The sequence below is a fragment of the Hordeum vulgare genome, chromosome 2H, assembly GCF_904849725.1.
Source record: "Hordeum vulgare subsp. vulgare chromosome 2H, MorexV3_pseudomolecules_assembly, whole genome shotgun sequence".
In the NCBI taxonomy this organism is placed as follows: domain Eukaryota; kingdom Viridiplantae; phylum Streptophyta; class Magnoliopsida; order Poales; family Poaceae; genus Hordeum; species Hordeum vulgare.
In genome coordinates this window covers 467,168,988-467,196,362 of record NC_058519.1, presented here as the reverse complement: position 1 = coordinate 467,196,362, position 27,375 = coordinate 467,168,988, and the positions used below count along the sequence as shown (strand labels likewise).

The 27,375-nt window shown below is 44.4% G+C and overlaps 1 protein-coding gene and 1 pseudogene across 1 annotated transcript; both read left to right on the top strand.

The window, feature by feature from the left end:
- The first annotated feature begins 7,552 nt into the window (after positions 1–7,552).
- LOC123428235 (serine/arginine-rich SC35-like splicing factor SCL30) lies at positions 7,553–22,578 on the top strand. Its single transcript, XM_045112426.1, has 10 exons — positions 7,553–7,698; positions 7,817–7,894; positions 8,838–9,002; positions 9,076–9,116; positions 21,585–21,651; positions 21,769–21,939; positions 22,012–22,077; positions 22,163–22,223; positions 22,339–22,412; positions 22,575–22,578. Exons 1-10 carry the CDS (start codon positions 7,553–7,555, stop codon positions 22,576–22,578), a joined length of 873 nt encoding a protein of 290 aa, XP_044968361.1.
- Positions 22,579–22,636: 58 nt separating this feature from the next.
- On the top strand, positions 22,637–24,081 carry LOC123428234 (annotated as a pseudogene).
- Positions 24,082–27,375: the final 3,294 nt, after the last annotated feature.

Here is a 27,375-nt window from a genome sequence, read left to right as displayed (position 1 = left end):
TTGCATAGATATCGTCACGACTCTGCACAGTTCTATCAATTGCTCGACAGTAATTTGTTCACCCACCGTCTACTTGATTTCATGAGAGAAGCCACTAGTAAACACTACGGCCCCCGGGGTCTATTCACATCCATTGTTTACAACTCCACTTTTACTATGCTTTGTTACTTTGTTGCTTTCAGTTCTCACTTGGCAAACAATCTATAAGGTATTGACAACCCCTTCATAGCGTTGGGTGCAAGTTTTTGTGTTTGTGCAGGATCTTGAGATACTCCTCCGCCGGATTGATACCTTGGTTCTCAAAACTGAGGGAAATACTTACCTCCGTTGTGCTACATCATCCTCTCCGCTTCGAGGGAACACCAACGCAGAAGGATTCCTGGTTCCGTCAACGTGCTCATTTCTGGCGCCACTGGAAGGTCTTTTGTGCAGTAGCATAACGGACATCAGAAGCATCTCTGGCACCTTGCTGGGGATACACAACAAACATCAACGGATACGAACGCCCCGACGCCGTCGATGCACTCCTCCCCGCCACCGTCGTCGCGCTCCTCCTCGTCGACGCCCTCCTCCGAGTCGCCGGTGTCGCATTCCCCACGTGTGCTCTTCTCCCCGTCGCCGGTGCCGCGCGCTCCTCTGCCTCGTGCGCCCTCCTCCCCGTCGATCACCGGTGCCGCGCTCCTCCCCGCCTCCGGCTTCCTCCTCCCTGCCACCGGTGAGCCTCTCTCCTCTCCACTCAATGGATCGTCAAATATGCATGTTTATGTGATATTTGTAGATTGTCGATTGTACATTGGTGAATTTTCGTGTAGATTGTAGAATATTTATAGTGTATATGCTTAAGTGATATTTACAAATATGCAGATGTTTCAAAAAATATATTTGTGAAATTTTAAGAAGATAAAACAACTGAATAAAATTTTCACGGAATTTGGGAAACAAAACCTAACGAATAAAAAAGTTGTAAATTTAAAAAATATAATAAAATGTTAAAAAAGTGCATAATTAAAAGTAAAGTTTATTTATATTCATGTGATTTCTCAAAAAACTTTATACAATGTCATAATATGTCTACATACATAGATCTCCAAAAATTTCAGCATGAACTAGAAAATGTTCCTTATATTTCCAAAAGAGTGACCATGTATATGACCTAAATAGACATGTATTTGAAAAGAAAAAAAGAAAAAAAGAAAATTGAAAAAGGCCAATGGTGATAAACATTTTCATGAAAATCCCTTTTGTATATGCTTAAGTGTTATTTGTAGAATATTTTTGTGAATTTTCTTTAAGGTGTAGCTTAAGCTAGAGGAAACAACACTATTAGTGTTAATAATGGATTTATCAAGAATGCCACATTATGTATGTGCACAAGTTGATTCAAATTTTTTTGGTCTCATCTATGTAACCTAGCTTGCTAGATTCTATATGTCACGTTGTTGTGTGTCAAAGTATTGAAGAAATCCATGGCTTCATCATTACCTGGTAGTAACAGACGCATGGCGCTATCAAGCTCTTGAAAGTTATTTTGAAACGGAGTTCCTGATAGAATGATTCGTTTTTTGGTAAGAAGTTTAGCAAAGTCCTTCCAAATAGCGATATTCGGATGGCTCTTTTTTTGAACTGGGTACCAAAAAGCTAATTATCCTATTCGGGATTCTGTTACAAAACAACTTCGTAAAGCTTCATAGCATCATGCGCCTATTACTACTAGTTAATGATGAAGTCATGGTTTTCCTGAATCCTTTGACAGTAGACAACGTGACATATAGAAGGGTAGATGAGATCAGGAAAAATATGGATCATTTTCTACACATCCAGAATGTCACCATTTTGTTAAATCCCTTAAAGGTTAAGAGAATTCGTTAGACATATTTTAGAGTATAGATTCACTCATTTTGCTCCGTATGTAGTTTTTTGATGAAATCTTTAAAAGGTCTTATATTTTGGAACGGAGGGAGTACAAGTTTAGAAAAGTTTACTAAATAGTAGGAACTTAAATAGTAGGACATACGTTGCCCGGCCCGCATCCTCGTCGTCGACTCGGTGGCGACCACCTGCTTGATAGGCGCTAGCATGTGTAGGAGTAGGCTCCGCCGGGCTGGCACTAGGAGGAGTTACCTTCCGGGGTGCGTAGCTTGTTGAGGAACTGGGCTCCCATCATTGGCCCGGAGCTTCTTTGGTGGCGGCCGCGGGGGCCACTTTCGGTGCCTAGGTTGCCGACCCCTGAGGAGGAGGTACGTCGCCGTGTTAGGGACAAGGACAAGCACGTCCTTCACTACATGGAGGCGTTGGTTGCCAGGTTCTCCTGTACCTGGCCGGTTCTTCAGGGATCTCACCCGAGCTATGATCCGGTGATGCTCCCTCCTCTTTGGGTGTCCACCGCCTGTGCCTCAGTACAACAATGGCTCTGTGTTGGTTGATCAGTTATATATTATTCGATCTATTACAGTATTCGAGAGATGTATTATTTATGTATTCCAGATTATATATTCGATAATATTAAGTGGATTATTTGATGATGCATCAATTAAGTGGATTATTCGATGTATATAAGAGGGAGTTTTAGTTGTTAGTTAATTTAGTTTTTTTATGTTTAATTAATTTGTAGATACTATGGATCCAATACACGATAGAGACGAATATCAGGAAGACGTGATGCATGGTGTCATCCGTGGGGATGATATTTTAATTGGCGATGTCGAGGTCACCAATCAGTTTCTGAACGAGTCCGGCAAGGGAGATGAGTGTCTCAACACACGAGGTAGAAGCTCCAGTGAGGTAGACGCCCACGCCTCGGGCGAGGGAGAAATCTATGGCTCCAATGAGGAAGTAGCCAACGAGGGAGAAGCCGACCGCTCCGTCGAGATGCATATATATATTAATAAATTAATCCTCTACTATATACATACATTAACTCTCTTCATTTTAGCCCTCCGGATCAAGCAAAACTTCAGTACAGATGAAACAAGGCCCAACCAAGAAGCTGGATGACGGTGAGAGATACAGGATCAAAACAGTCTCAAATGTCGTGCAACCAATTGCTCGCACATATGTAAAGCAGAATTTTGTGAAGGCATGCGGAGTTGTTTTTAGGTACCACATCCCTATCACCACTCGAGAATGGATTAAGCCAAGGGAGGAAGCGGTCTCATATGTCGGCACATCAGCCAAAGAAAACCTTTGGAGAAATGTCATGCTTCATTTCATCTTGACGGCGTGAGAGTTGGATCCAGTTGAGGAGGAGCCAAATGAGGAGGAAATGAATAGGCGAAAAGAGGCCCTAGAGATAAAGGTCAAGGAGTGGGCTCTTAAGAAGATGGTTGATCTATTCACGGGCTGGAAAACAAGATTGCACCATGAATTTATCTTGAAAGATAAGACTCCAGATTTTGATCACGGCTATGAGAAGATAAAAGACTACTTGGCCGAATTTGTGGCATACAAGAAATCGGAGGACGCCTTGAAAAAGTCTGCAACAAATAAGACGAATGCAGCTAAGAAGAAGTACCATGATATTATGGGGCCTGATGGCTACGGCGGTAACATGGCTAAGTGGGAAGCACTTGAGGCATCATTTCTGGAAAAAATTATCACTCCAGAGCCCTTAAGATGGGTCGAACGGGGAAGAAACTGGTTTTACGGGCATGGGGGCTTGTTGGATGAAGAAGGGAAGGCCATATATAACCAAAGACACAAACATAATCCCCTACCCTTGTCTACATTAGATGTGCAGTACATGATGTTGAAAAGGGACGGTTCGTTCTCGATAGAGAGAACGGCGAGCTCACACGCGCCCTTGGAAATGATGAACACAAAGGGCGATCACGAGGCTTACCAGGCTCCCCGCCGTGGATGCTTCCGTTTTCTGAGGAAATGAAGAGATTTCCCGATAGAATCCATCAGAGGAGAAAGGAAAAGGAGGCACATGATAGAGCGGCTGAGGCACACCGACTGCATAATCTAGAAGAAGCAGTAAATCGGCTACAGCAGGATCAAATCGAAAAACAGCAATGTAGCGGCCAATCTCAGTGGCTCATGATAGAAGCTGCATCGAATCGAAAATGTAGTGTCGCTTCCACGCAGCTCCTTGATGATGGTGATGATGCAATGACGATGCATCCTCCTCGCCGCTACCTAGTGGATGATATCAAAAAGAGCACACCTTGTGAGCTAAATGTGAAAGTTGCTAACTTAAGGTTGACGGTGGCGGTCGGCATGGCCATACCAATTGGACATAATCCAACTTGGCATTGCTCTCCGCTCCAGAAGGGTACACTATCGTCATGGTGGATGAAGTGATGAAAGATTATGAGGAGATGAAGCTCGACCACCCTGCAGGTGAAGATAGGGATTTGACTCAGCTTGGAGAAGTCAAGAAACAAACCGTTGTATGGCCAAAGGAGGACATCTGGCTTACAAATTGGACACCAAGGCCACCGACTCCTCATAGCAGAAATCCTTCTTCGCCTCCACCTCACCAGTCTCCAGTGCAACTGTCGTCTTCGCCGCCTCACCAGTCTCCAGCGCAGCCGTCTCCACCGCCGCATCAGTCGTCTCCACCGCCCCGTCAGCCGTCTTCGTCCACTGAGGATCAGTGCAAAAAGCGGAAATGTACCACGGCTATTAGTGGTGGCAGAAAGAAGTTCCGATCACTGAAATGTAAGTTGTCACCCCTCCCAAAAGTACCTCATAAGGATATGAAGAAGAAACCTTGGGACTATACTGGAGAGGACAATATTAAGCGGGCACACGCCCAACATCAAAAGTAGAAGATTGACACGACTAACAAGAAGAAGCCGGAAGAGCCAGAGTTCTCGGTCACCCGAGAAGATCATGCCCTGTGCGTGAAAAATGCTGAAAACCCTTGCAGATCCCTTGCCACTGTTGTCAGCAGACTATGAACACTCTATTCTCAAGTCAGCTCAGGCAAAAAAACAGCGGTTGAAGAGTAGTACGTCTAGCGGGAAATCAGTTGCCCAGCTCAGACAACAGAAACACCAATCGTGCACCCCGCTCAACGTGTATTCTGATACAAAGGTGTGCTCAAGCAGAGCTGTGGTCTAGCAGAGGAATGATGAAACAGTTGTTGTCGATCCGGAGTTTGTTGCAATATACGGAGAAGCGGCCAAGGCTCAAGGCATGTCTATTGATGAGTACGTAAATCATTTGTAGGAATTCGCTGACATAACATACATGTACCGGTACGGGGCTCCTCTCGTCAAACCTGAGTTAGTCAACGAGCTACCAACAAAAATGCGAAGATTGCATGACTGGTACATGCAAGCATCTGCTGAACAGCAAAACTGGATCTACCTTGCATATAAAGACGAGCATTTCGGGACTAGACAAGGCGTGCTAATGATTGAATTTGATGAATTATTTCAGTTATACCAACAAGACACCCTCGACAAATCTATCATCACTGCCTATTGTTTGTAAGTATTATTAATTTATGTCATTAAGTCTTACTCAGCTCGTTTTTGCATGTGTAATCTTACTCATCACTATATTAATTTTGCAGAATGAGGATTCTCGAATGCAAAACAGGACAAATCTATGACATTGGGTTTATTGACCCATATTACATTCATCAACAAAGTCTCGCAACGAATCCCGCGAGACAGAGAATAACTTGGTACAAGGGTTAAGGTTTTCTGGTACCAAAAGGGAAATACTATCTCCTTACAACTTCAAGTGAGTGTTACTACACACATTCTATTTACGCTTACTCGATGTTATTAGAAGTGTATAATTGACTCGTTATGTGTGTGCAGGTTCCACTTTATTTTTTTAATCGTTGTACCTGACGAGGGATAAGTAATAGTCATGGACCCGAAACGCACACCCCTCGCTGAATGGGCGAACATGCAGGAATGCCTCTAGAGATAATTTCAATCATTATGGCACTATATCGGCAACTTCTCGTTCATTTCCTAATAGCAAGGAATTAATATAGAACTCCTTTATTCATTTCCTTTTCTTGGCAGGGCTTGGCAATGGTTCACCGCCGAGGCTTGGGGTGTTTGGAAGTGAGAGCTTACATTTAAACAAATAGATGTAAGTAACTACTAGCTAGATCCACACATCTCTTTATTCTAGTTTCAATACCATTATAATTCTTGATTATGTTTTTGATTGAACTCTATTCTCGTAGAGTGCTTGAGGCAGGAAAAGGGGAACAATTTATGTGGATACTATGTTTGCGAGTTCATTCGCGAGACGACCCATGAGACGGGCAAAAACCGGGACATAAAAAAAATTGAAGTACGATAAACAATACTCACACCTTTATTTTATTACCTTGAATTGTGTTTGTTTTCATTGATATATATATATTGACCCCTTCTTTAAATTAGATCGAACGCTAGCGGGACAGTCTTCTACCACAGGAACGTGTACGAGCAACTCAAGAGGAAATTGCCGGATTCTTAGATGCAGAGGTCCTAGATGTCAAGGTAGAATACTATTGCCCGTTGATGAAATTGATATGAAATGATATAGTGTAAAATATATGCATATATGTGCATGTAACCCCTATCTACATTTTGTAATATGTTCGACAAAGCACGACGGATGAGATGGCGTAATATATTCGACAAAGCAGGATGTGCCGTCGTGATGGTTCAACCTCCGTGATGGTTAGACCTCCCAGCGATCGATCCCACCTCGCAAGAAGAAAAGAAAAACATCGTACGATCCACCTCCCACGTCTCCCCTCTCCTTCCTTCCCGTTACACAATCACGGCATCGGCAGCTGCGGCGTGCTAGCCGCCGTTCCCGACGCCACCCCGCCCCCACGCGCTAGCCGCCGCTCCCGACGCCGCTCGGTCGCTCGCCCCCGAACCCGCCCCCGCACGCTCGCGGCCGCCACGATCTGGGCGGGGCGCCGCGCCGCTGCGCCCGTCCAAGAGCGCGCACCGGGAGGCCCTCGAGACCGCGCCGTCAGGGATCATCTCCGGCCTCGACCTCGGCCGCCTCATCTCCTCCCGCTCCGGCGCTAGCCACCGCTCCCGGTGCTGCTCGGTCCCCCGCCCCCGCCCCCGCGCGCTCGCGGCCGCCCCTGAGCCGGGCGGGGCGTCGCGCCGCTGCGCCTGTCCAAGCGCGCGCACCGGGAGGCCATCGAGGCCATGCCATCGGGGATCGTCTCTAGCCTCGACCTCGGCCGCCTCATCTCCTCCCGCTCTGGCGGCTCGTTGCGCAAGGTCGCCGCCGAGGCCGCCGCCGTCGGGGCCCGTGTCTTCACCGACCTGCACGACGCCCTGCCTGAGCCGCTCGACGCGTCCAATGAGGAAGGGGAGGACAGGGTGGGATTGGATATCATTGAAAAGTTTCGTATGCGCTAGCTTGCCTGCAAGTCCACGGGAAACTTTCAACCTCTTGTAGATTTTGCTTTGTCTTAATCAAGAAAATCCATGTGCTTTGTGTGGTGCGACCAAACAAACTATAATATTACATCATTACCTTCTTCGGTGTTTGCAATCTACGACTCTTCATGCCATAGCATCCAACACCTAAAATCTTTTAACTATATGTAATTACAGGCAAAGCAATGAGGAGGTACAACCCCCAGTACCGGAGCCCCCCAAGGAGGGGATATGGTGGCAGAGGTAGAAGTCCCCCAAGGAGGGGATATGGAGGATGGAGGGAGCAGGGTTCAGGAAGCCTCTTGGTCCGCAACATCCCATTAAGCTGCAGGTAGAAAAACTATGGCATGGATAAATACGGCTTTCTTGATGACCTACTTTTTCAGGAAAGAAGAATATTTCACTTTGCAAGGGTATTGACCTTGGTTTTGTTTTCTTAACTATGGCAGGCCGGAGGATCTTAGAGTTCCTTTTGAAAGGTTTGGTCCTGTTCAGGATGTGTACCTGCCAAAGGATTATTACACCAGGTAGGTTTTATGTATTCGCATAATTTATTTGCAATTGGCAAACAACTTTTGGCCTTGTTTTCCAATGATAATATGAAGTATAGAAAAAGAGGACATTGTACGCTTATCTACATGGTTGTTGCATAAGCTTGGTATAATTCCCAGCAATTTTTATGATGAAGAGATGTTGTGAGCATGTCTTTCAGATTTGGTGTGATGACGGTTTGCAACCATGTTTGTGCATTAGCGTTTAGGCTCAATGAAAATGCTCCAGTCATTGTAGTCTGCCCATGTGCTTCATTGATTAATTCTTGTCACTAAAATCTGTGATTAACTAATCTGGAAATGCTTATGCTACCTTGTCTTACGTATTCACCCATGTCCTGCGATAGTTTATTTTCTGAAATTGTGGCCAGGAGTGTATCGGTTTGATGTAAGTACAGTCCCTTGATTTGTTGAAGAATATTTTTGTTATATTCCTAACAATTAATTTGCTTGGCAAGATAGATTCTTGTCCCAATGAAGAAGTTCTTTTATGAAGACAAAGATTTGTTTTGAGAAAATTAGTTTCGTGAAGAGAAGATAAGAGAGTTGTATTGGGTAGTCCATGAGAAGATTAAATGAAGCGAAGTTCATTTCAAGTACTTTTGAGACTTTTCGAACATTGAGGACTTGAAGCGAATGATTTTACGAAGATACTCTTTATGAGGATCACCGTACTTGGATAATAGGACCTGGACATAGCTGTGTTTTGCAACACTTGCTTCATGTTTGATGGGAAATGTGTGTAAGTTGTTGACTGTGCTTCGTCAAGAATCATAGAGGGCACACTACATTTCAACTATGATGATGGTAACATGAGAGGCACACACATTCTTTATGAATACTTCATGCCCTCTTTTTTGTCTTTTATCCCATTAATTTCCATATTATCCTACCTTTTCTCATGAATCGTTATATGCAGGGAGCCCCGAGGGTTTGCATTTGTGGAGTTTGTTGACCCTTATGATGCATCTGATGCACAATATCACTTGAACCACACATTATTTTTTGGCCGAGAGATAACTGTTGTTGTTGTTGCCGAGTCACAGAAAAGGCCAGATGATATGTGTAATAGAGCTAGAGTCAGGTATGCTATTCCATTCTTGTGAAGTTCTTCCTTATCTCATGTTATGTGCTCATTTGCACTGGTTGCTTTGCAGGGGTTATTCTGGTGAACTTGATGAAAGGATCGATATGGTTGGCTAGAGGGGGGGTGAATAGACAATGACCACTTTTTAATTAATCTTAGCAAGTTAAGGTAAACACTATGCGGGTTCACAAATAATACGACAATGAGGTGAACCCTATAGAAGCTAACAACGAGAGCTATTAAGACAAGTAAGATATAGTCACAAGCATAAGCAAATACAAAGTAAAGGATAGAGATAACCACAAGTGGAACCGATGGAGACGAGGATGTGTTACCGAAGTTCCTTCCCTTTGACAGGAAGTACGTCTCCGTTGGAGCGATGTGGAGGCACAATGCTCCCCAAAAAGCCACTAAGGCCAACGTATTCTCCTCACGCCCTCGCACGATGCAAGGTACCGTGATTCCACTATAGGTGCCCTTGAAGGCGTCGACCGAACCTTTACAAACAAGGTTGGGGCAACTCCACACAAAGCTTGGAGGCTCCCAAATAAACCACGAAGCTTCACCACAATGGAATATGGCTTCGAGGTGACCTCAACCGTCTAGGATGCTCAGACACCCAAGAGTAACAAGATCCGCAAGGGATTGGTGGGGGAATCAACTTTTCTCTTGGTGGAAGTGTGGATCTAGGCCTTCTCAACCAATCCCTAAAGAATCAACAAGTTTGATTGGCTAGGGAGAGAGATCGGGCACTTTTGAGCTTGGGGAGCAACAATGGAGCTTAGAGAGGTAAGAGGTAGGGTTCCTCAGCTAGAAGAACCCTTTATATAGTGGGGGGAAAATTCAGACCGTTTTCCCACTCTGTGCCCGAGCTCCAGCAGTACTACCGTTGCCTGCAGCGGTACTACCGCTGGTACTCCAGCGGTACTACCGCCGAGTAGGAGCGGTACTACCGCCGCCTGGCGGTACTACCGCTGGATGGAGCGGTACTACCGCTCGGACTCCAGCGGTACTACCGTTGACACCAGCGGTACTACCGCTGGCCCCTTAGTAGTGCAAAAACACTACTACCGCCAAGAAAGTCTTCGCAAAAGGGTTCGTCCACGAACTACTGCTGTGTAGGTGGAACAAAGCACCTGGAGCGGTACTACCGCTGGCCAGGGGCGGTACTACCGCCAGCTAGCGGTACTACCGTTGGCTGCAGCGGTACTACCGCTAGCAGTCTAGCGGTACTACCGCTGGGGACCATTTTGCAGAGATGCTAAAAACAAAGTGGCGAGGGCCGCTCCAAAGATAAAGGAAAGGGAGAATGAAGTGTGCGTGTGCAAAGATAGATTCCACCCAAACCTTTCCACTACGGATCCCCTCTTAATAGTACGGCTTTCCTATGACTCAAATAAAGAGAATCGTAGAGAGCGTCGTGCTTCCGTTCCATGAGAGAGGAGACGTGTCGTCTTGTGCCGTTGACGTGTGTTATCTGAAACCTTAACACACACGGTTAGTCCTGTACGGTACTGTCATCAATCACCAAAATTACTTAGGCATAAACTATGCCCCAACAATCTCCCTCTTTTTGGTGGATTGATGACAATACCGGATTTGCACAGAGAATAATATGAGAACAAAAAGATAGAGATATATGACAATATGGGGCATATGACTCACAACATATGATGGAAATAAATCTCACATAAGTTCATGTCTCACAAAAGATAGCAAACTAGAAGCAAACCAAGTTCGAAGCAAACCACACGAAATAAAGCAAAGCAACGCAAAGTTCGAATATGAAAGCAAATCCTAGACTCTCTCCCCCTTTGGCACAAGACACCAAAAAGGGACACACCTAATGCCACAGGTAGCTACTCCTCATCTTCCGCATCACCAGACTCATCTGTCCCCTCCTGATCGGTCTGCACCTCCTCTTCTGCCTCATCGCCAGACCACTGGTACCCTTGAGCCTGCATCCAAGTAGCCTCAGGAGTGATGTCGTCCTCTGAGCCGCTGGAAATGTCCACATCCAGGGTCCTGAGAACACGCTTATGCCTTTGGCGGCTCTCCTTCTGAGCCACGTGCGTCTGATACTGACCCTTGGCCTGCATACAGAAAAGAGTCTTCATCTTGTCCTGCAGTTTGATAGCCCAATATGGCATGGAAGACGAGCGGGACTGAGAGGCGGTTCCTCTGTCAGCAACAGTCTCTGTATCAGTATCCATGTGCTGGGAGGAAGTAGATGGGTTGGCCCATTTGTCCTTGACGCGAAGCCTGATCGGGTCGTGCACAATGTAGTCAGACTGAGCGTAGAGCAGCTCCTCCGGAAAAGCTTCTTGCCACTTATGGCGAATGTATGCGAACAGATAAGGCCCGTAGATCGGAACCTGACGCATGATGATGCAGTTCCAGACCTCCGTGAACATCACATCAGAAATATCCAGCTGAGCAGACTCCTGAGACATAGCCTCCTCACAAAGCAGCAGCATCTCAGCCAAGGAGCCATGGACCTCGTCGAAGTTACCACTGCGAGGGAAGAGGGTGTTGCGAAAGATCCGATGCATGATGTCCAGGTGCTTGGGAAGCACCCCTTCCTCAGATAAAGTTTCTGCAGTCTGTCCTTTGCGGGGGGCCTATCGGCGGGGGCTGCAGCATGAGGACGCAGCCCAAGAGGAGTGTCAGCACCCTGGAAGTCAATGTGAAGGAATTGCATGAACTCATGCCAGGTACCGGTCATCTTCTTTGACCCAGTCATCCACACCATGGAGCGCTCTGCATCAGGAGAGAAATGGACTGTGACATAAAACTGAGCAACACCAGTGGGATCAAAATCCGTCTTGAAGGTGATGATGTCCTTGATGCCCAGTTTGTCAACCAGAGAGAGGGCATCACCAAAATAGTCCATGTTCCGCTGAAGATGTGCCAGGTCAATCCACAAAACAGAGACATAGTTCTTCTTGAAATGAGCTATAACATCACGGTAGATCCTGCACTGGTCCCTTGCCCAGACATGGTCAACATCCTTGATCACATCCCTCTCGTTGAGATAGTGGTTCTGAGTGCGAAACTGCAGAAAGTCCTTGGGGGACATTGTTCGGACATTGGCCCTCTTATCCTTGTGTGCGACCTTCTTGAAGGACTTCTTCTTTGGTTGCAGACCTGAGGTGGCAGACCCCTCGGGCGCCTCTTGATTGCAATACTATTTGAACTGCGTGTCCCGTGGGGGGTTCGAACGGCGAGAAGAGCCACCTGTGACACAGAACACACAGCGAAAAAGAGGCGACAAGAAGAGTCAAGGCAATGAATCTTGAAAACGCAAAACAAGTAAACACTCATTGCTAAGCACAAAACACAGAAACTACACAGTGAATGCTCATGTCGGTAGAACCGCTACCCCTGGCGGTAGTACCGCTGGGGTCCTAGCGGTAGTACCGCTACCCTTGGCGGTAGTACCGCTGGGTGTTTGACTTTCAAATCTGACAGATAAAAAAATTGTTTTCGAGGGCATGGGCTGTATATGAACACTAAGACCTACACCCCAGCCCTACTGACATGAGGAACACTTAGTAACACCGAAATAAGTACATGCCTAGGCAAGAGAGAGCAATTTTTAGATCTAATCCAAACAGTTCAAGTGCTAGATCTAAAATGAGTAAATCCTAGGGCATGGCAACAAAATCAACAACAAACCATAGGACCTATACTCCCCTCAAGTATCTCCTTCATGCCATCCAAGAACTAGCCATAATATCAAAGATATGGATCCAATCCCCAATGCTCCTAACCCTAGAACACGAACATCAACCAAATAGAAGAAGGGAGGAGCATTACCGGGATTCATGGCTCTTGCAGGAGGAAGAAGAGGTGGAGCAACCCTTCCAAACCAACGGGGAGAAGGAGCTCCACGAAGCGAGAACCAACCAGGGAGTTTTCGGGATAGGGGAGGGAGGAGCCGCGAGGAAGACGAAACAGGATGAGAAAATCGGGCTCCCCTCCTTTATATAGCCCAAGGGGTACGGGCCAGCGGTAGTACCGCTGGGGTCCTGGCGGTAGTACCCCGACCGCGCGGTAGTACCCCGACCGCGCGGTAGTACCGCTGGGGTGCAGCGGTAGTACCGCTGGGGTCCTGGCGGTAGTACCGCTCCCCCGTGAAACCCTAGAAATTTCCTAGCCGGTCGTGTTAGATGTGAATCCTGGCGGTAGTACCGCCATACCTGGCGGTAGTACCGCTACCCCTGGCGATAGTACCGCTGGGGTCCTGGCGGTAGTACCGCTACCCCTGGCGGTAGTACCGGTGGGTCCTGGTGGTAGTACCGTTACCCTAGCGGTAGTACCGCTGTAAATGTTGCAACACAGCTAAGGAAAAGGGATGAACTTGGGCACATGACAAGTGAGTAAAAAGAGATAGCATCCAAAAAAATGTACTGACTTGTCATTGTATATCCTTTCTTCTATACGCAAGAAAGGATGGAGGGGCGATGGCCGAGGCTACCTATGTTTGAGACAATGGTATGAAACCGCGAAGAATTATCCTTGGGTTCACGACCAATGCTCGTCTTTGAAGCACAAGTGCCATTTGACAATGGCTAAAGTGAAAGGCTAGATTGATTTACGCATAATGGGGGAGGGAGAGTTCATTGAGAGAACAACACTCCCCCTATGTCCATGCCTACATCTAGACCAAGATGGAATGCAAAGTGAGGTGCAATATGCCTAGTTTCAATCCACATTACTTGAATCAATGATATTTAGCTCATGCCTTAACTCCCGGAACATTGCTTCATCTAGAGGCTTAGTGAAAATATCTGCTAGTTGCTCTTCAGTGTGGATGAAGTGAACCTCAATATCACCTAGCTTGATATGTTCACGAATGAAGTGATGACGAATATCAATATGTTTGGTTTTGCTATGTTGCACTTTTGTTGACAAGGAGACACTGGAAATCTTGATGGCGCTTTGATTGTCACATAGAAGAGGCACTTTGTCACAAGTGACACCATAATCCTTTAAAGTTTGCCTCATCCATAGCAATTATGCACAACAACTGGCAGCTGCCACATACTCAGCTTCGGTGGATGATAAGGAGACACAGTTCTGCTTCTTTGAAGACCAACTTACCAAAGAGCGACCAAGGAATTGGTATCCTCCAGACGTTGACTTCCTCTCCACACAATCTCCAGCCCAATCTGAGTCAGAATAGCCAACTAGATTGAAGTTTTCTCCTTTGGGATACCAGAGGCCAAAGTTTGGGGTATGAGCCAAATATCGAAAGATTCGTTTGACAGCCATGTAATGACTTTCTTTTGGTGCGGATTGAAACCGTGCACATATCCCTACACTCAACATAACATCCGGTCTAGATGCGCAGGGGTAAAGGAGGGATCCAATCATGGAGCGGTATACCTTTTGATCCACTGCTTTACCATTGGGATCACTGTCAAGCTTGCATCTGGTTGGCATGGGGAACTTGACCGGTTTGACATCTTCGAGCTCGAACCGTTTGAGCATGTCTTCAGTGTACTTGGCTTGTTTTATGAATGTCCCTTCTAGACCTTGTCTAATCTCGAACCCGAGGAAGAACTTCAACTCTCCCATCATGGACATCTCAAACTTCTCAGTCATTAGTGCAACAATTTCTTCATTGAATGACATGTTAGGAGAGCCAAAGATAATATCATCAACATATAGTTGGCATATGAACAAATCCCCTTTGACCCTCTTAGTAAAAAGAGTGGGATCAATCTTCCCAATTTCAAACCCACGATCTTGTAACAACTCAGTAAGATACTCATACCACGCGCGTGGGGCTTGTTTAAGGCCATAGAGTGCCTTATTGAGTTTGTACACATGATTGGGGAGCTTGGGATGTTCGAATCCCGGGGGTTGTTTGACATAGACCAACTGATTCAAAGGACCATTAAGAAATGCACTTTTCACATCCATTTGCTGTAATTTGAAGTTATGACGAGAAGCAAATGCAATTAACATGCGAATAGATTCTAGACGAGCAACAGGGGCAAAGGTTTCACCGTAGTCGATACCCTCGACTTGGGAGTAGCCTTGAGCTACCAATCTTGCCTTGTTTCGAATCACAATTCCATTTTCATCTTGCTTGTTCTTGAATATCCATTTGGTCCCGATGACATTATGTTCCTCCGTTGGCCGAGGCACTAAATCCCAGACTTGATCGCACTCGAAGTTGTTAAGTTCTTCGTGCATGGCCATAAGCCAATCCTCATCATCGAGTGCTTCCTGTACCTGTTGAGGTTCACAATACGAGACAAACGCGTGATGCTCACAATAATTCCAAAGCTGTTGAAGGGTGGATACTCCCCTTTTTAAACTGCCAAGAACATTCTTCATAAGATGTGACTTGACTCTCAGCTTGTTCGCATTCTTGGCTGCTCGACGCTCCAAGAGTTCTTCATTAGATAACGGGGGAGCATCGACTTGTTTCTTTTGCTTGCCCTTGCGTCTTGAGCCGGTTGTTGGAGTTCTAGACGGGAATTGTGAGACAGTCTCCTGATCATCTTGTCCTTCGACTTGAGAAGGTTCACTAGTTTGATCTTGTATTAGTGGTTGCTCTTGATCTTGATCTTGTGCTTCTACTTGGTCTGGATCTCGGGGTTGCACTTGATCTTGATCATGAGTAGGTTCGGGGTCTTGGGGTAGTGCTCGAATATCATGGGGCACATCACCATTGTTAGGCAATTGATCTTGACCGTGAGCTTGATCAACTTATTGAGAGTCTTCTCTTTGTTCATCGAAAGCGTGTGGGGCTTGTGGGGGTGATGGCTCCACTTGAGTAGAGCATTGTCCTTCTCCTTCGGCCACAAGGGGTTCCTCAATGGGGAGTATTTGACCAATCCCCATTCTTCTTATGGCTTCGGGAGGAATTTCATCACCCATATCACAAAGACCACTTTGCTCCACTTGGGAGCCATTATTTTCGTCAAACTCTACGTTACATGTCTACTCAATTAGTCCGGTGGACTTGTTGAGGACACGGTAAGCATGAGAGTTTGCAGCATAACCAACAAAGATACCCTCATGTGCTCTAGAATCAAATTTAGCTAACCGAGCTCCCTTTTTGAGAATGAAAGACTTACAACCGAATACCCGGAAGTACTTGAGATTGGGTTTGTTTCCAGTTAGAATCTCATACAGAGTCTTGTTCAAGCCTTTGCGGATGTAGAGCCGATTGGACGCATGACATGCTGTGTTGATGGCCTCTGCCCAGAAGTTATATGGAGATTTGAATTCTGCCATCATTGTTCTTGCAGCGTCTATCAAGGTCCGGTTCTTCCTTTCTGCCACGCCGTTTTTCTGAGGGGTATATGGTGCAGAATATTGGTGCTTTATTCCCTCATCACCTAGAAACTCATCTAGGGTGTAGTTCTTGAACTCGGTGCCGTTGTCACTCCTAATCATCAAGATCTTTGCTTCATGTTGACGTTGCGCTTCATTAGCAAAGTTGATGACCGTTTGTTGAGTTTCACTCTTCCTTTTAAAGAAATATACCCAGGTATATCTTGAGTAGTCGTCAACAATCACTAAGAAATATTTTCTGCCTCCAAGACTATCAAATGTTGGAGGCCCAAACAGATCCATATGGAGAAGTTCCAATGGCCTCTTAGTGTAGATAAGAGTCGTTGGACGAAGAGCAGTTTCATGAATCTTTCCTTCAATGCAAGCACTGCAAACATGATCTTTAGCAAAGCTCACATTTGTTAGTCCACGAACATGGTCCCCTGTCAGAAGAATTTGCAAAGATCTCATCTTGACATGAGCTAAACGGCGATGCCAAAGCCAGCCCACGTCAACTTTAGCCATTAAACATGTCGCAGTCTTAGTGGGTCGCTTTGAGAAGTTCACCACATAGAGACCATTTTCGACATGTCCAACATAGGCTACTTTAAGAGTCTTGCTCCTTAGGAGGACCACAGTGTCAATATTAAAGAATGTGGAAAAACCCATGATTGCAAGTTGACGAACCGAAAGTAAATTGTAGGCAAGTGACTCAACAAGCATGACCTTCTCAATAGATAAATCTTGAGAGACGACCACCTTACCAAATCCCAATACCTTTGATGAGGATGCATCGGCGAATTGGACATGGGTGGGCATAGATGGAGAAGGATGCACATCCACCACTAAGTCCTTCCTTCCGGTCATCTGATTAGTTGCTCCACTATCGAGCAACCATTACACCCCACCGGAAGCAAACTCCTGCAATAGATCAAGGCTTGGTTTTAAGTACCCATTTTTTAATGGGTCCTTTCATGTTAGAGAAAGGGTCTTAGGAACCCAGATAGCCCATTCAATATCTTCATCGTAGGAACCAACAAATCTGGCATAAACATGCCCATCACTAGCACAACATAAAACATAAGGAGTTGAGTTTGCCGGCTGTGTTAGTAGGAACGGTTTTGCCCTTCTTGGGGTTCCCATAGTCCACCTTGTTCCTGTTCACCTTCTGAGTCCCCTCACCCTCTTTGACAAAGATGTCCATGAGGGTGAGAGATCGTTTGTTCTTGTTCTTCCTTTTACCTTTTGACCTGGAGGTAAGTCCATGTCCTTCCTTTCCTACAACACCCTTTTGAGTGCTCAAGAGATCGTTCAGACTCTTCTCACCTTGTCTACATGCCACAAGGCCCTTCTCAAGTTTCTCCTTTAACTTGGCATTTTCCTCCACAAGATGAACATGCTCACAACAGGGGTTAGTTGCACAAGTATTATCAATTAACACAAAGGGAGGACAAGTAGAGATCTCCTTGGTAAGCTTTGCTTGGAGTTGATCATGAGACTCTTTCAGAGAGAAATGAGCACCTTTCAAGGCTTTGTGGGCCTTGTCAAGTATGTCAAACTCCTCTTTGAGTCTGTCACGGCCAACCTCAAGAGCATACTTTTCAGATTTAAGCATGCGAGTAAGAACAACATCATGGTCTAGTTTCTTTTGCATTTTAGCGCAGTCATCGTTATATGACTCCTCAAGACCCAAACGAAGAGTGCGCTCTTCTTCTAGAGCACTAGATAATTCGGCAATTTCATCGGCATAGTCACGACTATGTCCCTGAAGCTCGGAGATGGTCTCCTCATGAGACTCAATGAGGTCAGTGGCCTCACCCAGTTGTTCCAAGAGAGCAACAAAGTGCTTCTTGGGTTCTCCCTTAATAGTGCACAGAAACTTATCAAGATCATGCTCATTAAGTTCTCCAACATCACTATCTTCAACACAATTTAACAATGAAGGAGCAGAAGCAATGTTGGTCTTAATGATGGGAGTTACCTGATTGGTACCTTTTGCCATGAGGCACTTGGTGATGTGGTTCTCGTTGGGGGCGTTGAAGAGAGACACCTTCTGGGAAGAGGTAGTGGCAATAGCAACAGTTGTCGTTGCCACTGTATCATCATCATCACCATCGTCATCGGAAGGATACTCCTCCAGGGCAACCATCCCTTTTGGGTGAGGTTTCTTCACAAAGTTGTTCTTGATTGGAAATGATTTGGTTTTGTCTTTGCGAATGAGCTTGCCTCCGTTGTCTTCCCTTTTCTCATAGGGACATTCTGCCACGAAGTGACTCACGTTGCCACAGTTATAACATGTCCTTACTCATTGTTTGGGTTTGAATCCACTCGAGTTGTTCTTGGTGAAGGTGGGTCTTGAGTTCCTTTTATTTCCCCAGAATTGTCTTGATGCAAGAGCCATGTGGTCATGATAGGCATACTTTGTGTCTTCAGGGCAGCTCTCCTCTTCCTCATCTTCTTCTTCTTCTTCAAGCATTGCTCTTGCTTTCAACGCAAGGTTGGGTGAAGTTGTCTTTGATCGAACACGAGCAAGTGCATTGTCGGCCGTTTCGTTCATGATTGACATTGCAATGAACTCATCCAACACTTCACTGGAAGACAAGGAGTGGAAGTCTGGCCGCTGACGAATGACAGATGACATGGCTTTATTGAAAGGCATGATGGCTTTGAGAAACTTGCGCTTGACCCATGTATCATCCACATCCTTACTCCCATGATCCTTTAGTGCCACAGCAATAGCAGTCACCCTCCGATAGAGATCACGAGGGTCCTCGTCTTCCTTCATCACAAACTCATTGGCCTTATCAAGTATCACTTCATAGTTGGATCGTTGAATACTTGAGCTTCCCTTGTACAGCACCATAATATGCTCCCAACAATCCTTGGACAATGTGAAGGGACGTAAGTGGGGAAGATCTTCAGGTGGCACAACAGACTGGAGAATAAACAACGCAGAGTGATTATATTGATTGTCTGCATCTTCTCTTGGAGTGAGGTTGCTTGGGTCATGGGGATAATATCCTTGCTCGATAATTCTCCACAAGTTTGTTGAGCTGTGATTCAAATGAGACTTAATAGAAAATACCCTGTTAGCAAAGTCACCTTTCACAAGTTTAGGAGGAGGACCAACAGGATTTAGACGAGGTGCGAGAACGGGTCCTCCATAGACCATGGGGGGTGGAACTGAGGCATATGTTCGAGTCCCATCCTTTTCGTGAGGTGAAGCAGGTCGCATACATTTAGCCGCTTCCTTAGAGGAGTTGGCCTCCGAATCGGAAATGGTGGGTTTAACCACTATACCCGTTCGTGTGAACTTTTAAGACCCTCAATTAATTCTTTAAGCATGGTTTTGACTTCGCTCGTCAAGGACGTCTTGAGGGCTGCCATAGCCGTATTCAAGTCATCCCTTGTGACCGAAGTCAAGTCCATGTTCTCGGGTTGCCCATGGTTAACTTCCTCTCCGCCTTCCATACTCTTCGGGTGGTTAAACCCTTAATAAAGAGACGTGGCTCTGATATCAATTGAAAGGATCGATATGGTTGGCTAGAGGGGGGGGGTGAATAGACAACGACCACTTTTTAATTAATCTTAGCAAGTTAAGGTAAACACTATGCGGGTTCACAAATAATACGACAATGAGGTGAACCCTATAGAAGCTAACAACGAGAGCTATTAAGACAAGTAAGATATAGTCACAAGCATAAGCAAATACAAAGTAAAGGATAGAGATAACCACAAGTGGAACCGATGGAGACGAGGATGTGTTACCGAAGTTCCTTCCCTTTGACAGGAAGTACGTCTCCGTTGGAGCGGTGTTGAGGCACAATGCTCCCCAAAAAGCCACTAAGGCCACCGCATTCTCCTCACGCCCTCGCACGATGCAAGGTACCGCGATTCCACTATAGGTGCCCTTGAAGGCGGCGACCGAACCTTTACAAACAAGGTTGGGGCAACTCCACACAAAGCTTGGAGGCTCCCAACTAAACCACGAAGCTTCACCACAATGGAATATGGCTTCGAGGTGACCTCAACCGTCTAGGATGCTCAATCACCCAAGAGTAACAAGATCCGCAAGGGATTGGTGGGGGAATCAACTTTTCTCTTGGTGGAAGTGTGGATCTAGGCCATCTCAACCAATCCCTAAAGAATCAACAAGTTTGATTGGCTAGGGAGAGAGATCGGGCACTTTTGAGCTTGGGGAGCAACAATGGAGCTTAGAGAGGTAAGAGGTAGGGTTCCTCAGCTAGAAGAACCCTTTATATAGTGGGGGGAAAATTCAGACCGTTTTCCCACTCTCTGCCCGAGCTCCAGCGGTACTACCGCTGCCTGCAGCGGTACTACCGCTGGTACTCCCGTGGTACTACCGCGGAGCAGGAGCGGTACTACCGCCGCCTGGCGGTACTACCGCTAGATGCAGCGGTACTACCGCTGACACCAGCGGTACTACCGCTGGCCCCTTTGTAGTGCAAAAACACTACTACCGCCAAGAAAGTCTTCGCTAAAGGGTCCGTCCACGAACTACCGTGAGTTAGGTGGAACAAAGAACCTGGAGCGGTACTACCGCTGGCCAGGGGCGGTACTACCGCCAGCTAGCGGTACTACCACTGGCTACAGCGGTACTACCGCTAGCAGTCCAGCGGTACTACCGCTAGGGACCATTTTGCAGAGATGCTAAAAACAAAGTGGCGAGGGCCGCTCCAAAGATAAAGGAAAGGGAGAATGAAGTGTGCGTGTGCAAAGATAGATTCCACCCAAACCTTTCCACTACGGATCCCCTCTTAATAGTACGGCTTTCCTATGACTCAAATAAAGAGAATCGTAGAGAGCGCCGTGCTTCCGTTCCATGAGAGAGGAGACGTGTCGTCTTGTGCCGTTGACGTGTGTTATCTGAAACCTTAACACACACGGTTAGTCCTGTACGGTACTGTCATCAATCACCAAAATTACTTAGGCATAAACTATGCCCCAACACTCGAAAGGCGTAATTCTTGTTATGGTACTTTCTTATGTCATTGTAATTCTCGTTTTGATTTGCAGTCCTGCATACTCTGAAATGCTAATCTTGAATTCTGAAAGCTTCATTCATGCTTTCTATTATACTATTTAGCCCATTTTAGACTTCGTTTTGGGATAGAATTTTTAGACCTTTTGCGGCCTCACAAATCTTGAATTCTGAAAGCTTCATTTTGCAGTTTACTATATTTTGAGTTTTTCAAATTATGTATTGAATTATTTTTGCTGCAGCATAAGTTACCAAATTATTTACGGCCTCACAAATTTCAGGGAGGTCCCGATCCCGTTCACGCTCCTACTCTCCTCGCTATCGTGGCCGTCCTCGGTCAAGGTCAAGGTAGGGCAATAGTAGGTCATGTAGTTTCGCTTGCCATATGACATTCCTAAAGCTACTCCCATATCGTTCATGAATCCATCAACTCTCTTCTAAATATTTGATTATATTATTTAAAAGGTCATACTCTCCTGCTCCAAGACGGCGAGATGATTACTCTGCTTCCCCACCAAGATCACATCACACACAGTCTCCTAGGCGTCTGCCAAAGGGACATGAAGAAGACGAGCAGAGATCCTATTCTCCTGCTGGTAGAGGTGGCGGCGAGCGTGATGCTGATACTAATGAAAAGTAAGTTCTATTTTTACTGTTCATTTTTTAGCAATAAGCAATTGTTATATTATATCCGCTGACATCTTTCAGTCGTACAGGAGCTGTCCCATCAGAGGTTCGTTTGTTGTGTGACTTAGCTCAGCCTACACCATCCTGGTAACTGATTGTGTAAAGCTGCTGAAATTTACTCTTCCTCATGATTTTTACACTAATCTGTAGCTGGTAATGTTTGTAAGTATAGGACGATAAGACATGTTGGTGGCGCCATGAGAGGTGCCGGTGCAGAGCAAATCTCAATTCTTGTACGTACAATCATCGAAAGCAAAGCCAGCAGCACTGTGTTGCGTTACTTCTATGGCATCGGCTTACAAGTTAGATCATGAAATTTTGAAGGTTGGCTTTGCGTTTCGCTTCCAGCGAGGTGCACAGTTCACCGTGACTGTGACTTCTGCCAACAAGATGCCAAAGCTCCATGCGACCAATGAAGCTGTGTAGGTCACTCCTGGATCGCTGTGAGTCGGCTCCTGGTGAAAGGTTCAATTTCACAGTTTTTTTGTCCAAATGGTCTAAGCTTTGGAGAGAACCTCATGCACTAAATTATCTACCATTAATTTTTTTGTATTTCCTGTGAATTGTTTCTTGACCGGATGCAGATGAGCCTGGGCTGAGAAATGGATAGTCGCCATCTTCTTATACTTTACTGGACTCAAATTAAATGCCGAGTGCTTCTGTGTCCAATAAAAAAAACTGTCAAGGGCCTCAAGGCTTCATCCTGAAGACTGGAAAACTGAAAACTGCAATGGTTTGTGTCTTTTCTTTCGTACTAAGTTACTTTCCATTGTTTAGACGGTAAAAGTATGTCACCTGTAGAAAAGTAGGAGTGTGAGACATTTGTTGTAGAGGTTGAAGACTTATGATTAAGCCGGTTACTATTGTGCTTTTTAAATGGCGGATCATTCAGTTGGCTGTTGTTTGTGCAGGGATATTTTTACAGTGATTCTCCACTTTATTCGCATGTTTGTTTGCCAATGTTTGTGCCTTGTGGTCTGAGGGAAATATATATGAAAAAGAAAGTTAACTACCGGTGTCTTTATTAAATTTGTTGCATTTTCTTAAACGAAATGAATAAATCCGCTTTGATGATTTAACAATTATGCTCCGAGTTAAAAACCTTCCAAGCTTGTTTCTTTCATTTGTCATTTGGAGTAGAAGCCGGATTACAATGTCCTAGGAGGAAAGTGCAACCGTGGGCTCTCTGTCATTGGCAGCTACAAGACATTGAAAGGTGTCGATGTTTTGAGCAAGGAGGAGACGTTTCTTGCCTACACCCTTGGTTGGTGTATTGAATGGGTAACAGTTTCTTCTCGTTGCTTTAGATTATTTTTTTGGTTATAATAGCTGAAAAATCAATCTTCACATGGCACCTTTGATGAATCTTGATCATGTTGTAGCTTCAAGCATATTTTCTTGTGCTTGATCATATCATGGACAACTCCCAGACATGACAGGGCCAGCCTTGCTGGTTTAGGGTGCCTCAGGTCCGTTTAAGAAGCAATAACCCTTTCTATATCATCTGGCAACTTTGTGCAGTTATTATTTTGTTGGTCGTATCAAGGTTTTACTTCAGAAAGGGTTCTCCAGTAGAATTAGTTTTAGCAGCATCAATATGATTCATCTATTAAACAACCTAATTTCATGCTTCATGTTTGTACTTGATCTCACAAGAGAAATGATTTATAGTATTGACTTGTCAAGTATTGACAGGCTGCTGTTACTTGCTTTTTCGAGAACAAGCAAGTTTTTCATGTTTTCAGTTGTAACCCACAGAACCAATCGCCTGTTTTTTTGTTGTACAATAGGTTGGCCTTATTGTTGTAAACGATGGGATTATCCTTCGCAACCATATTTCACGGATTCTTCAACGCCACTTCAGAGGAAAACCGTATTATGTTGATCTCATTGATTTGTTCAATGAGGTAACCATATCCTCTGACATACATATACATTCACACCAAATATACTTCTACTTCTTACAACTGTCTGATACTCTAATTTCTTTGTCAAGGTTGAGTTCAAGACAGCTTCAGGGCAGTTGTTGGATCTTATCACTACTCACGAGGGAGAAAAGGATCTCACAAAATATAACTTGAATGTGTAAGTTCATGTTGCAATAACTTTTGCACACTTAGTTTCCTTGCATGGTTTACCTCATTGTTATAATATCAGTGTACACTTTATTTGTCTGGTTGTGAATTCCACCTATAAGGGCTGGTCCAATGCCAGAATAGAAGCAAACTTTAATATGTGTTCTCGTTACCTTGCATGTCAACTACAATTGAGCATGAAACCTTTTCATGCGGCCCAGCAAATGTACCAACATAGACGTGCTTTCCAGTGTATAACATGCTTACACTTATATTCCTACAATTAATTATGTTCGCTGGTAATTTGTGCAGATGGTCAGCTTCAGGATTACACGTTTGTGTGGCTTGCTGCATTATGGTTCTGAGCTAAAGTTTTTAGTAGTGATTACAGTTCCTAGCTATGGTTCTGAAAATATGGTGTTTTCTCTAATATAATTTGCATGTTAACATTATGTGGTTGTATTTGTAGGCTTGTGCCAATTACTGTATACTATACCAGTTATACAACAATTGGTAAATACTCTTTTTTCAGGATGATGTCTTCTTAATTTGTAACAATAGAATGGGGTACCATGTCTGATACATTTTACTTGAGACGGGTATGTGAGTAGTATTTCTAGAAAGATGATAGATCGATAGTTGAATGCACTTGCACACCATCATTTATTTATGCAAGCCCATTCCATACAAGAGCTGGTAAGAAAGGAGTTTCAAGAAGATACAGAAAAGGGCATAGTTTTAGGAAACCAGGTAAAGAAAGAGCGGAGATAAAACCGAAGTTATATTTGGTGTCGCCAAATAACAATAGTTGAGATTACCATCAGGAAGAAATTCCAAAGTATATAAAAAAGCAAGGAGTATCAAGCTTGTAAAGTTATATTTGGTACTATCCTTTGCAGAATATAAGTCATATTGGTTTTACCTCAAGCCAAACTTATTTAAGTTTGAGTAAGTTATTAGAAAAATAATATCATCCAGAAATTCAACTCGTCTCTTGAGAGCAGATGCTCCTGCCCATCAAATATGTTTCATTCAAATGTCAACCATTTTTTCAAAAGCTGGATGTCCTCATTGGCACACCCAAATGCTACCTGCAAATTTTTAGGAGAAAAGATTAAGCATGTTGACGTTTGAGGAAAATAAAATGAAACGTATAATGTTACCTCCAAATGGTATGCTTAATTTTGTTTTTTTACCAACAAAGCTCTGCTATCCTTTTTGCATGAGAACTGTCAAGCACACTTGTTAGACTAACATAGACATCCAAAAAAATATTTATTTTAAATTTACTGTTCATTCGGGAGCATATGCTTCCTAAAGCCAGAACGGCCCTCCTCGTCGATGCCAATTAACAAGTTGGAATTAGGACAAACGTAATATAACATATGATGCGAGGAAATATATTCGAGTGACGTGAGGTGGTTGCACCTATAGGGAAAGTAGATGCAATGCTACACACACGCAGAGTCGCCACGCCGTCTAGAAAAGCTAGGGTTCCTTTGTCTCCTGCCGGCACCGTCGGAGGTTCGCCTATTCTCCGATGGCCCTAGGGCCATGGGACAACGGTAGATCCTGGCACTTTCTCGCGGGAGGGCTCCGCTTTAGATGTTTCTTTTCATTTTGTTTGTGAATGTGTCCTGCTTAGGAAGACGAGATGACGTCGGTTCGCTGAAGATAGAATAAGATGCTTCCCGCCTAACCCTTGTTCTGATGGCGTGTCTCTTTAGAGAGCATTTGGAGGGGTGTCTCGGTGTCTGCCTTTGTCAGATCTACTCGGATCTGTTCTTTGTTCGTCTATGTTTATGTGTCTTGAGGTTGGATCCTTTCGATCTATGCATCGCTTCATCGGTGGTGGTTGTTGTTCTGGTGCGTTGTCCTATCAAGCCTTAGAACGACGAGAAATTAAAAAAATGCACCTTATATTATGGATTTTTATAAAAAACAAATACACCTTATATAAAGGAACGGGGGAAGTATTAATGAATATACATCATGTTGGATATACACTTCCAAATAAGAACAATTATTTGACTCATCTGTTTTTTTTGTCCGTAGAAACGCACGGGCATCCTACTAGTTTAGTATAAAACAGGAATTAAAAAACGCCAAAAACAAATAAATGGGAAAATATGGGGCAGAAAAATAGCCCCATCCAATTTAGTGCAAAACCCTAAACCCTAAAAATGCTCAAAACAAACAGCAAAGAAATAGCCCCCTCTCCCCTCGATCCCAGCTCCGTCACGTGGAAGGTAAGTAGCCCCGGTTCGGGGTCGAACCGGGGCTAGCATTAGTGCAGATTGTTTAGTCCCGGTTCGTGAACCGGGACTAATGGCCCAACCGAACCAGTGCTATAGGCCCTTTTTCTGCTGGTGCATATATACTTTGAATGTTTAATATTTTTTTAGCTTGGGGCATGAAAAAAAATATGTGCGTGTAAATATTTTTTGAGGTGGGTATTGAGAATCTTTTAGTTTTTAGACGTGGGAGTTTAGTATTTTATGTTACCTACACGATGACTGGTGAGAACCCTTTTTTCATGGAATCTCTTTTGTACGTGTGTTTAATCCTTTACATGGCCTTTCTTTCAAAGAGGCAGGACTCTTCTTTTCTGTACGGGTGGGAGACTAATCCCACATACTCTAGAATCAACTAATCCCATATGAACGTAGATGCGGTAGGTTTAGTATTTTATTTTAGGAACGTAGCGATTGGTGAGAACTCTTTTATTTTCATGTGTTTTTTTTTGTACGTAAGTTTAGTCCTTTACGTGGTGTTCTTTTGAAATGGTAATACTATCTCCTTTTTTCTGCACGGTTGGAATTAATCCCATGGGCATTTGATATTTTAAAAACACACGACTCTCTCTCTCTCCTAGTAGTCCCTCCGTTCCTAAATATAAGACCTTTTAGAGATTGCTCTATAAACTAAATACGGATGTATATAGACATATTTTAGAGTGTACATTCACTCATTTTGCTCCGTATGTAGTGTCACAACCCTAGATTATAGCTTGTAGATGGTTGCATCAGTGAGCATTCATGGATGCATTCAAATCAATTTAATTCAATAGGGATGATCTACAAATGGGGATGACCAAAACCTGGCACCAAATAAAATCCAAATAGGTTCAACAAGGATTATTTTTAATGAATTCATTTGGTCTTAAAAAATGTTCACCCTTTTTGGTAAATGTTGGAAACAACATACCAGAGGTGATAAACTTTTTAACAACTCATTTGTCATCTTAAATTAATCATAATGCCTCTGAAATTGATAACTAAATGGCTATAAATATTTTTAATATTTTCAA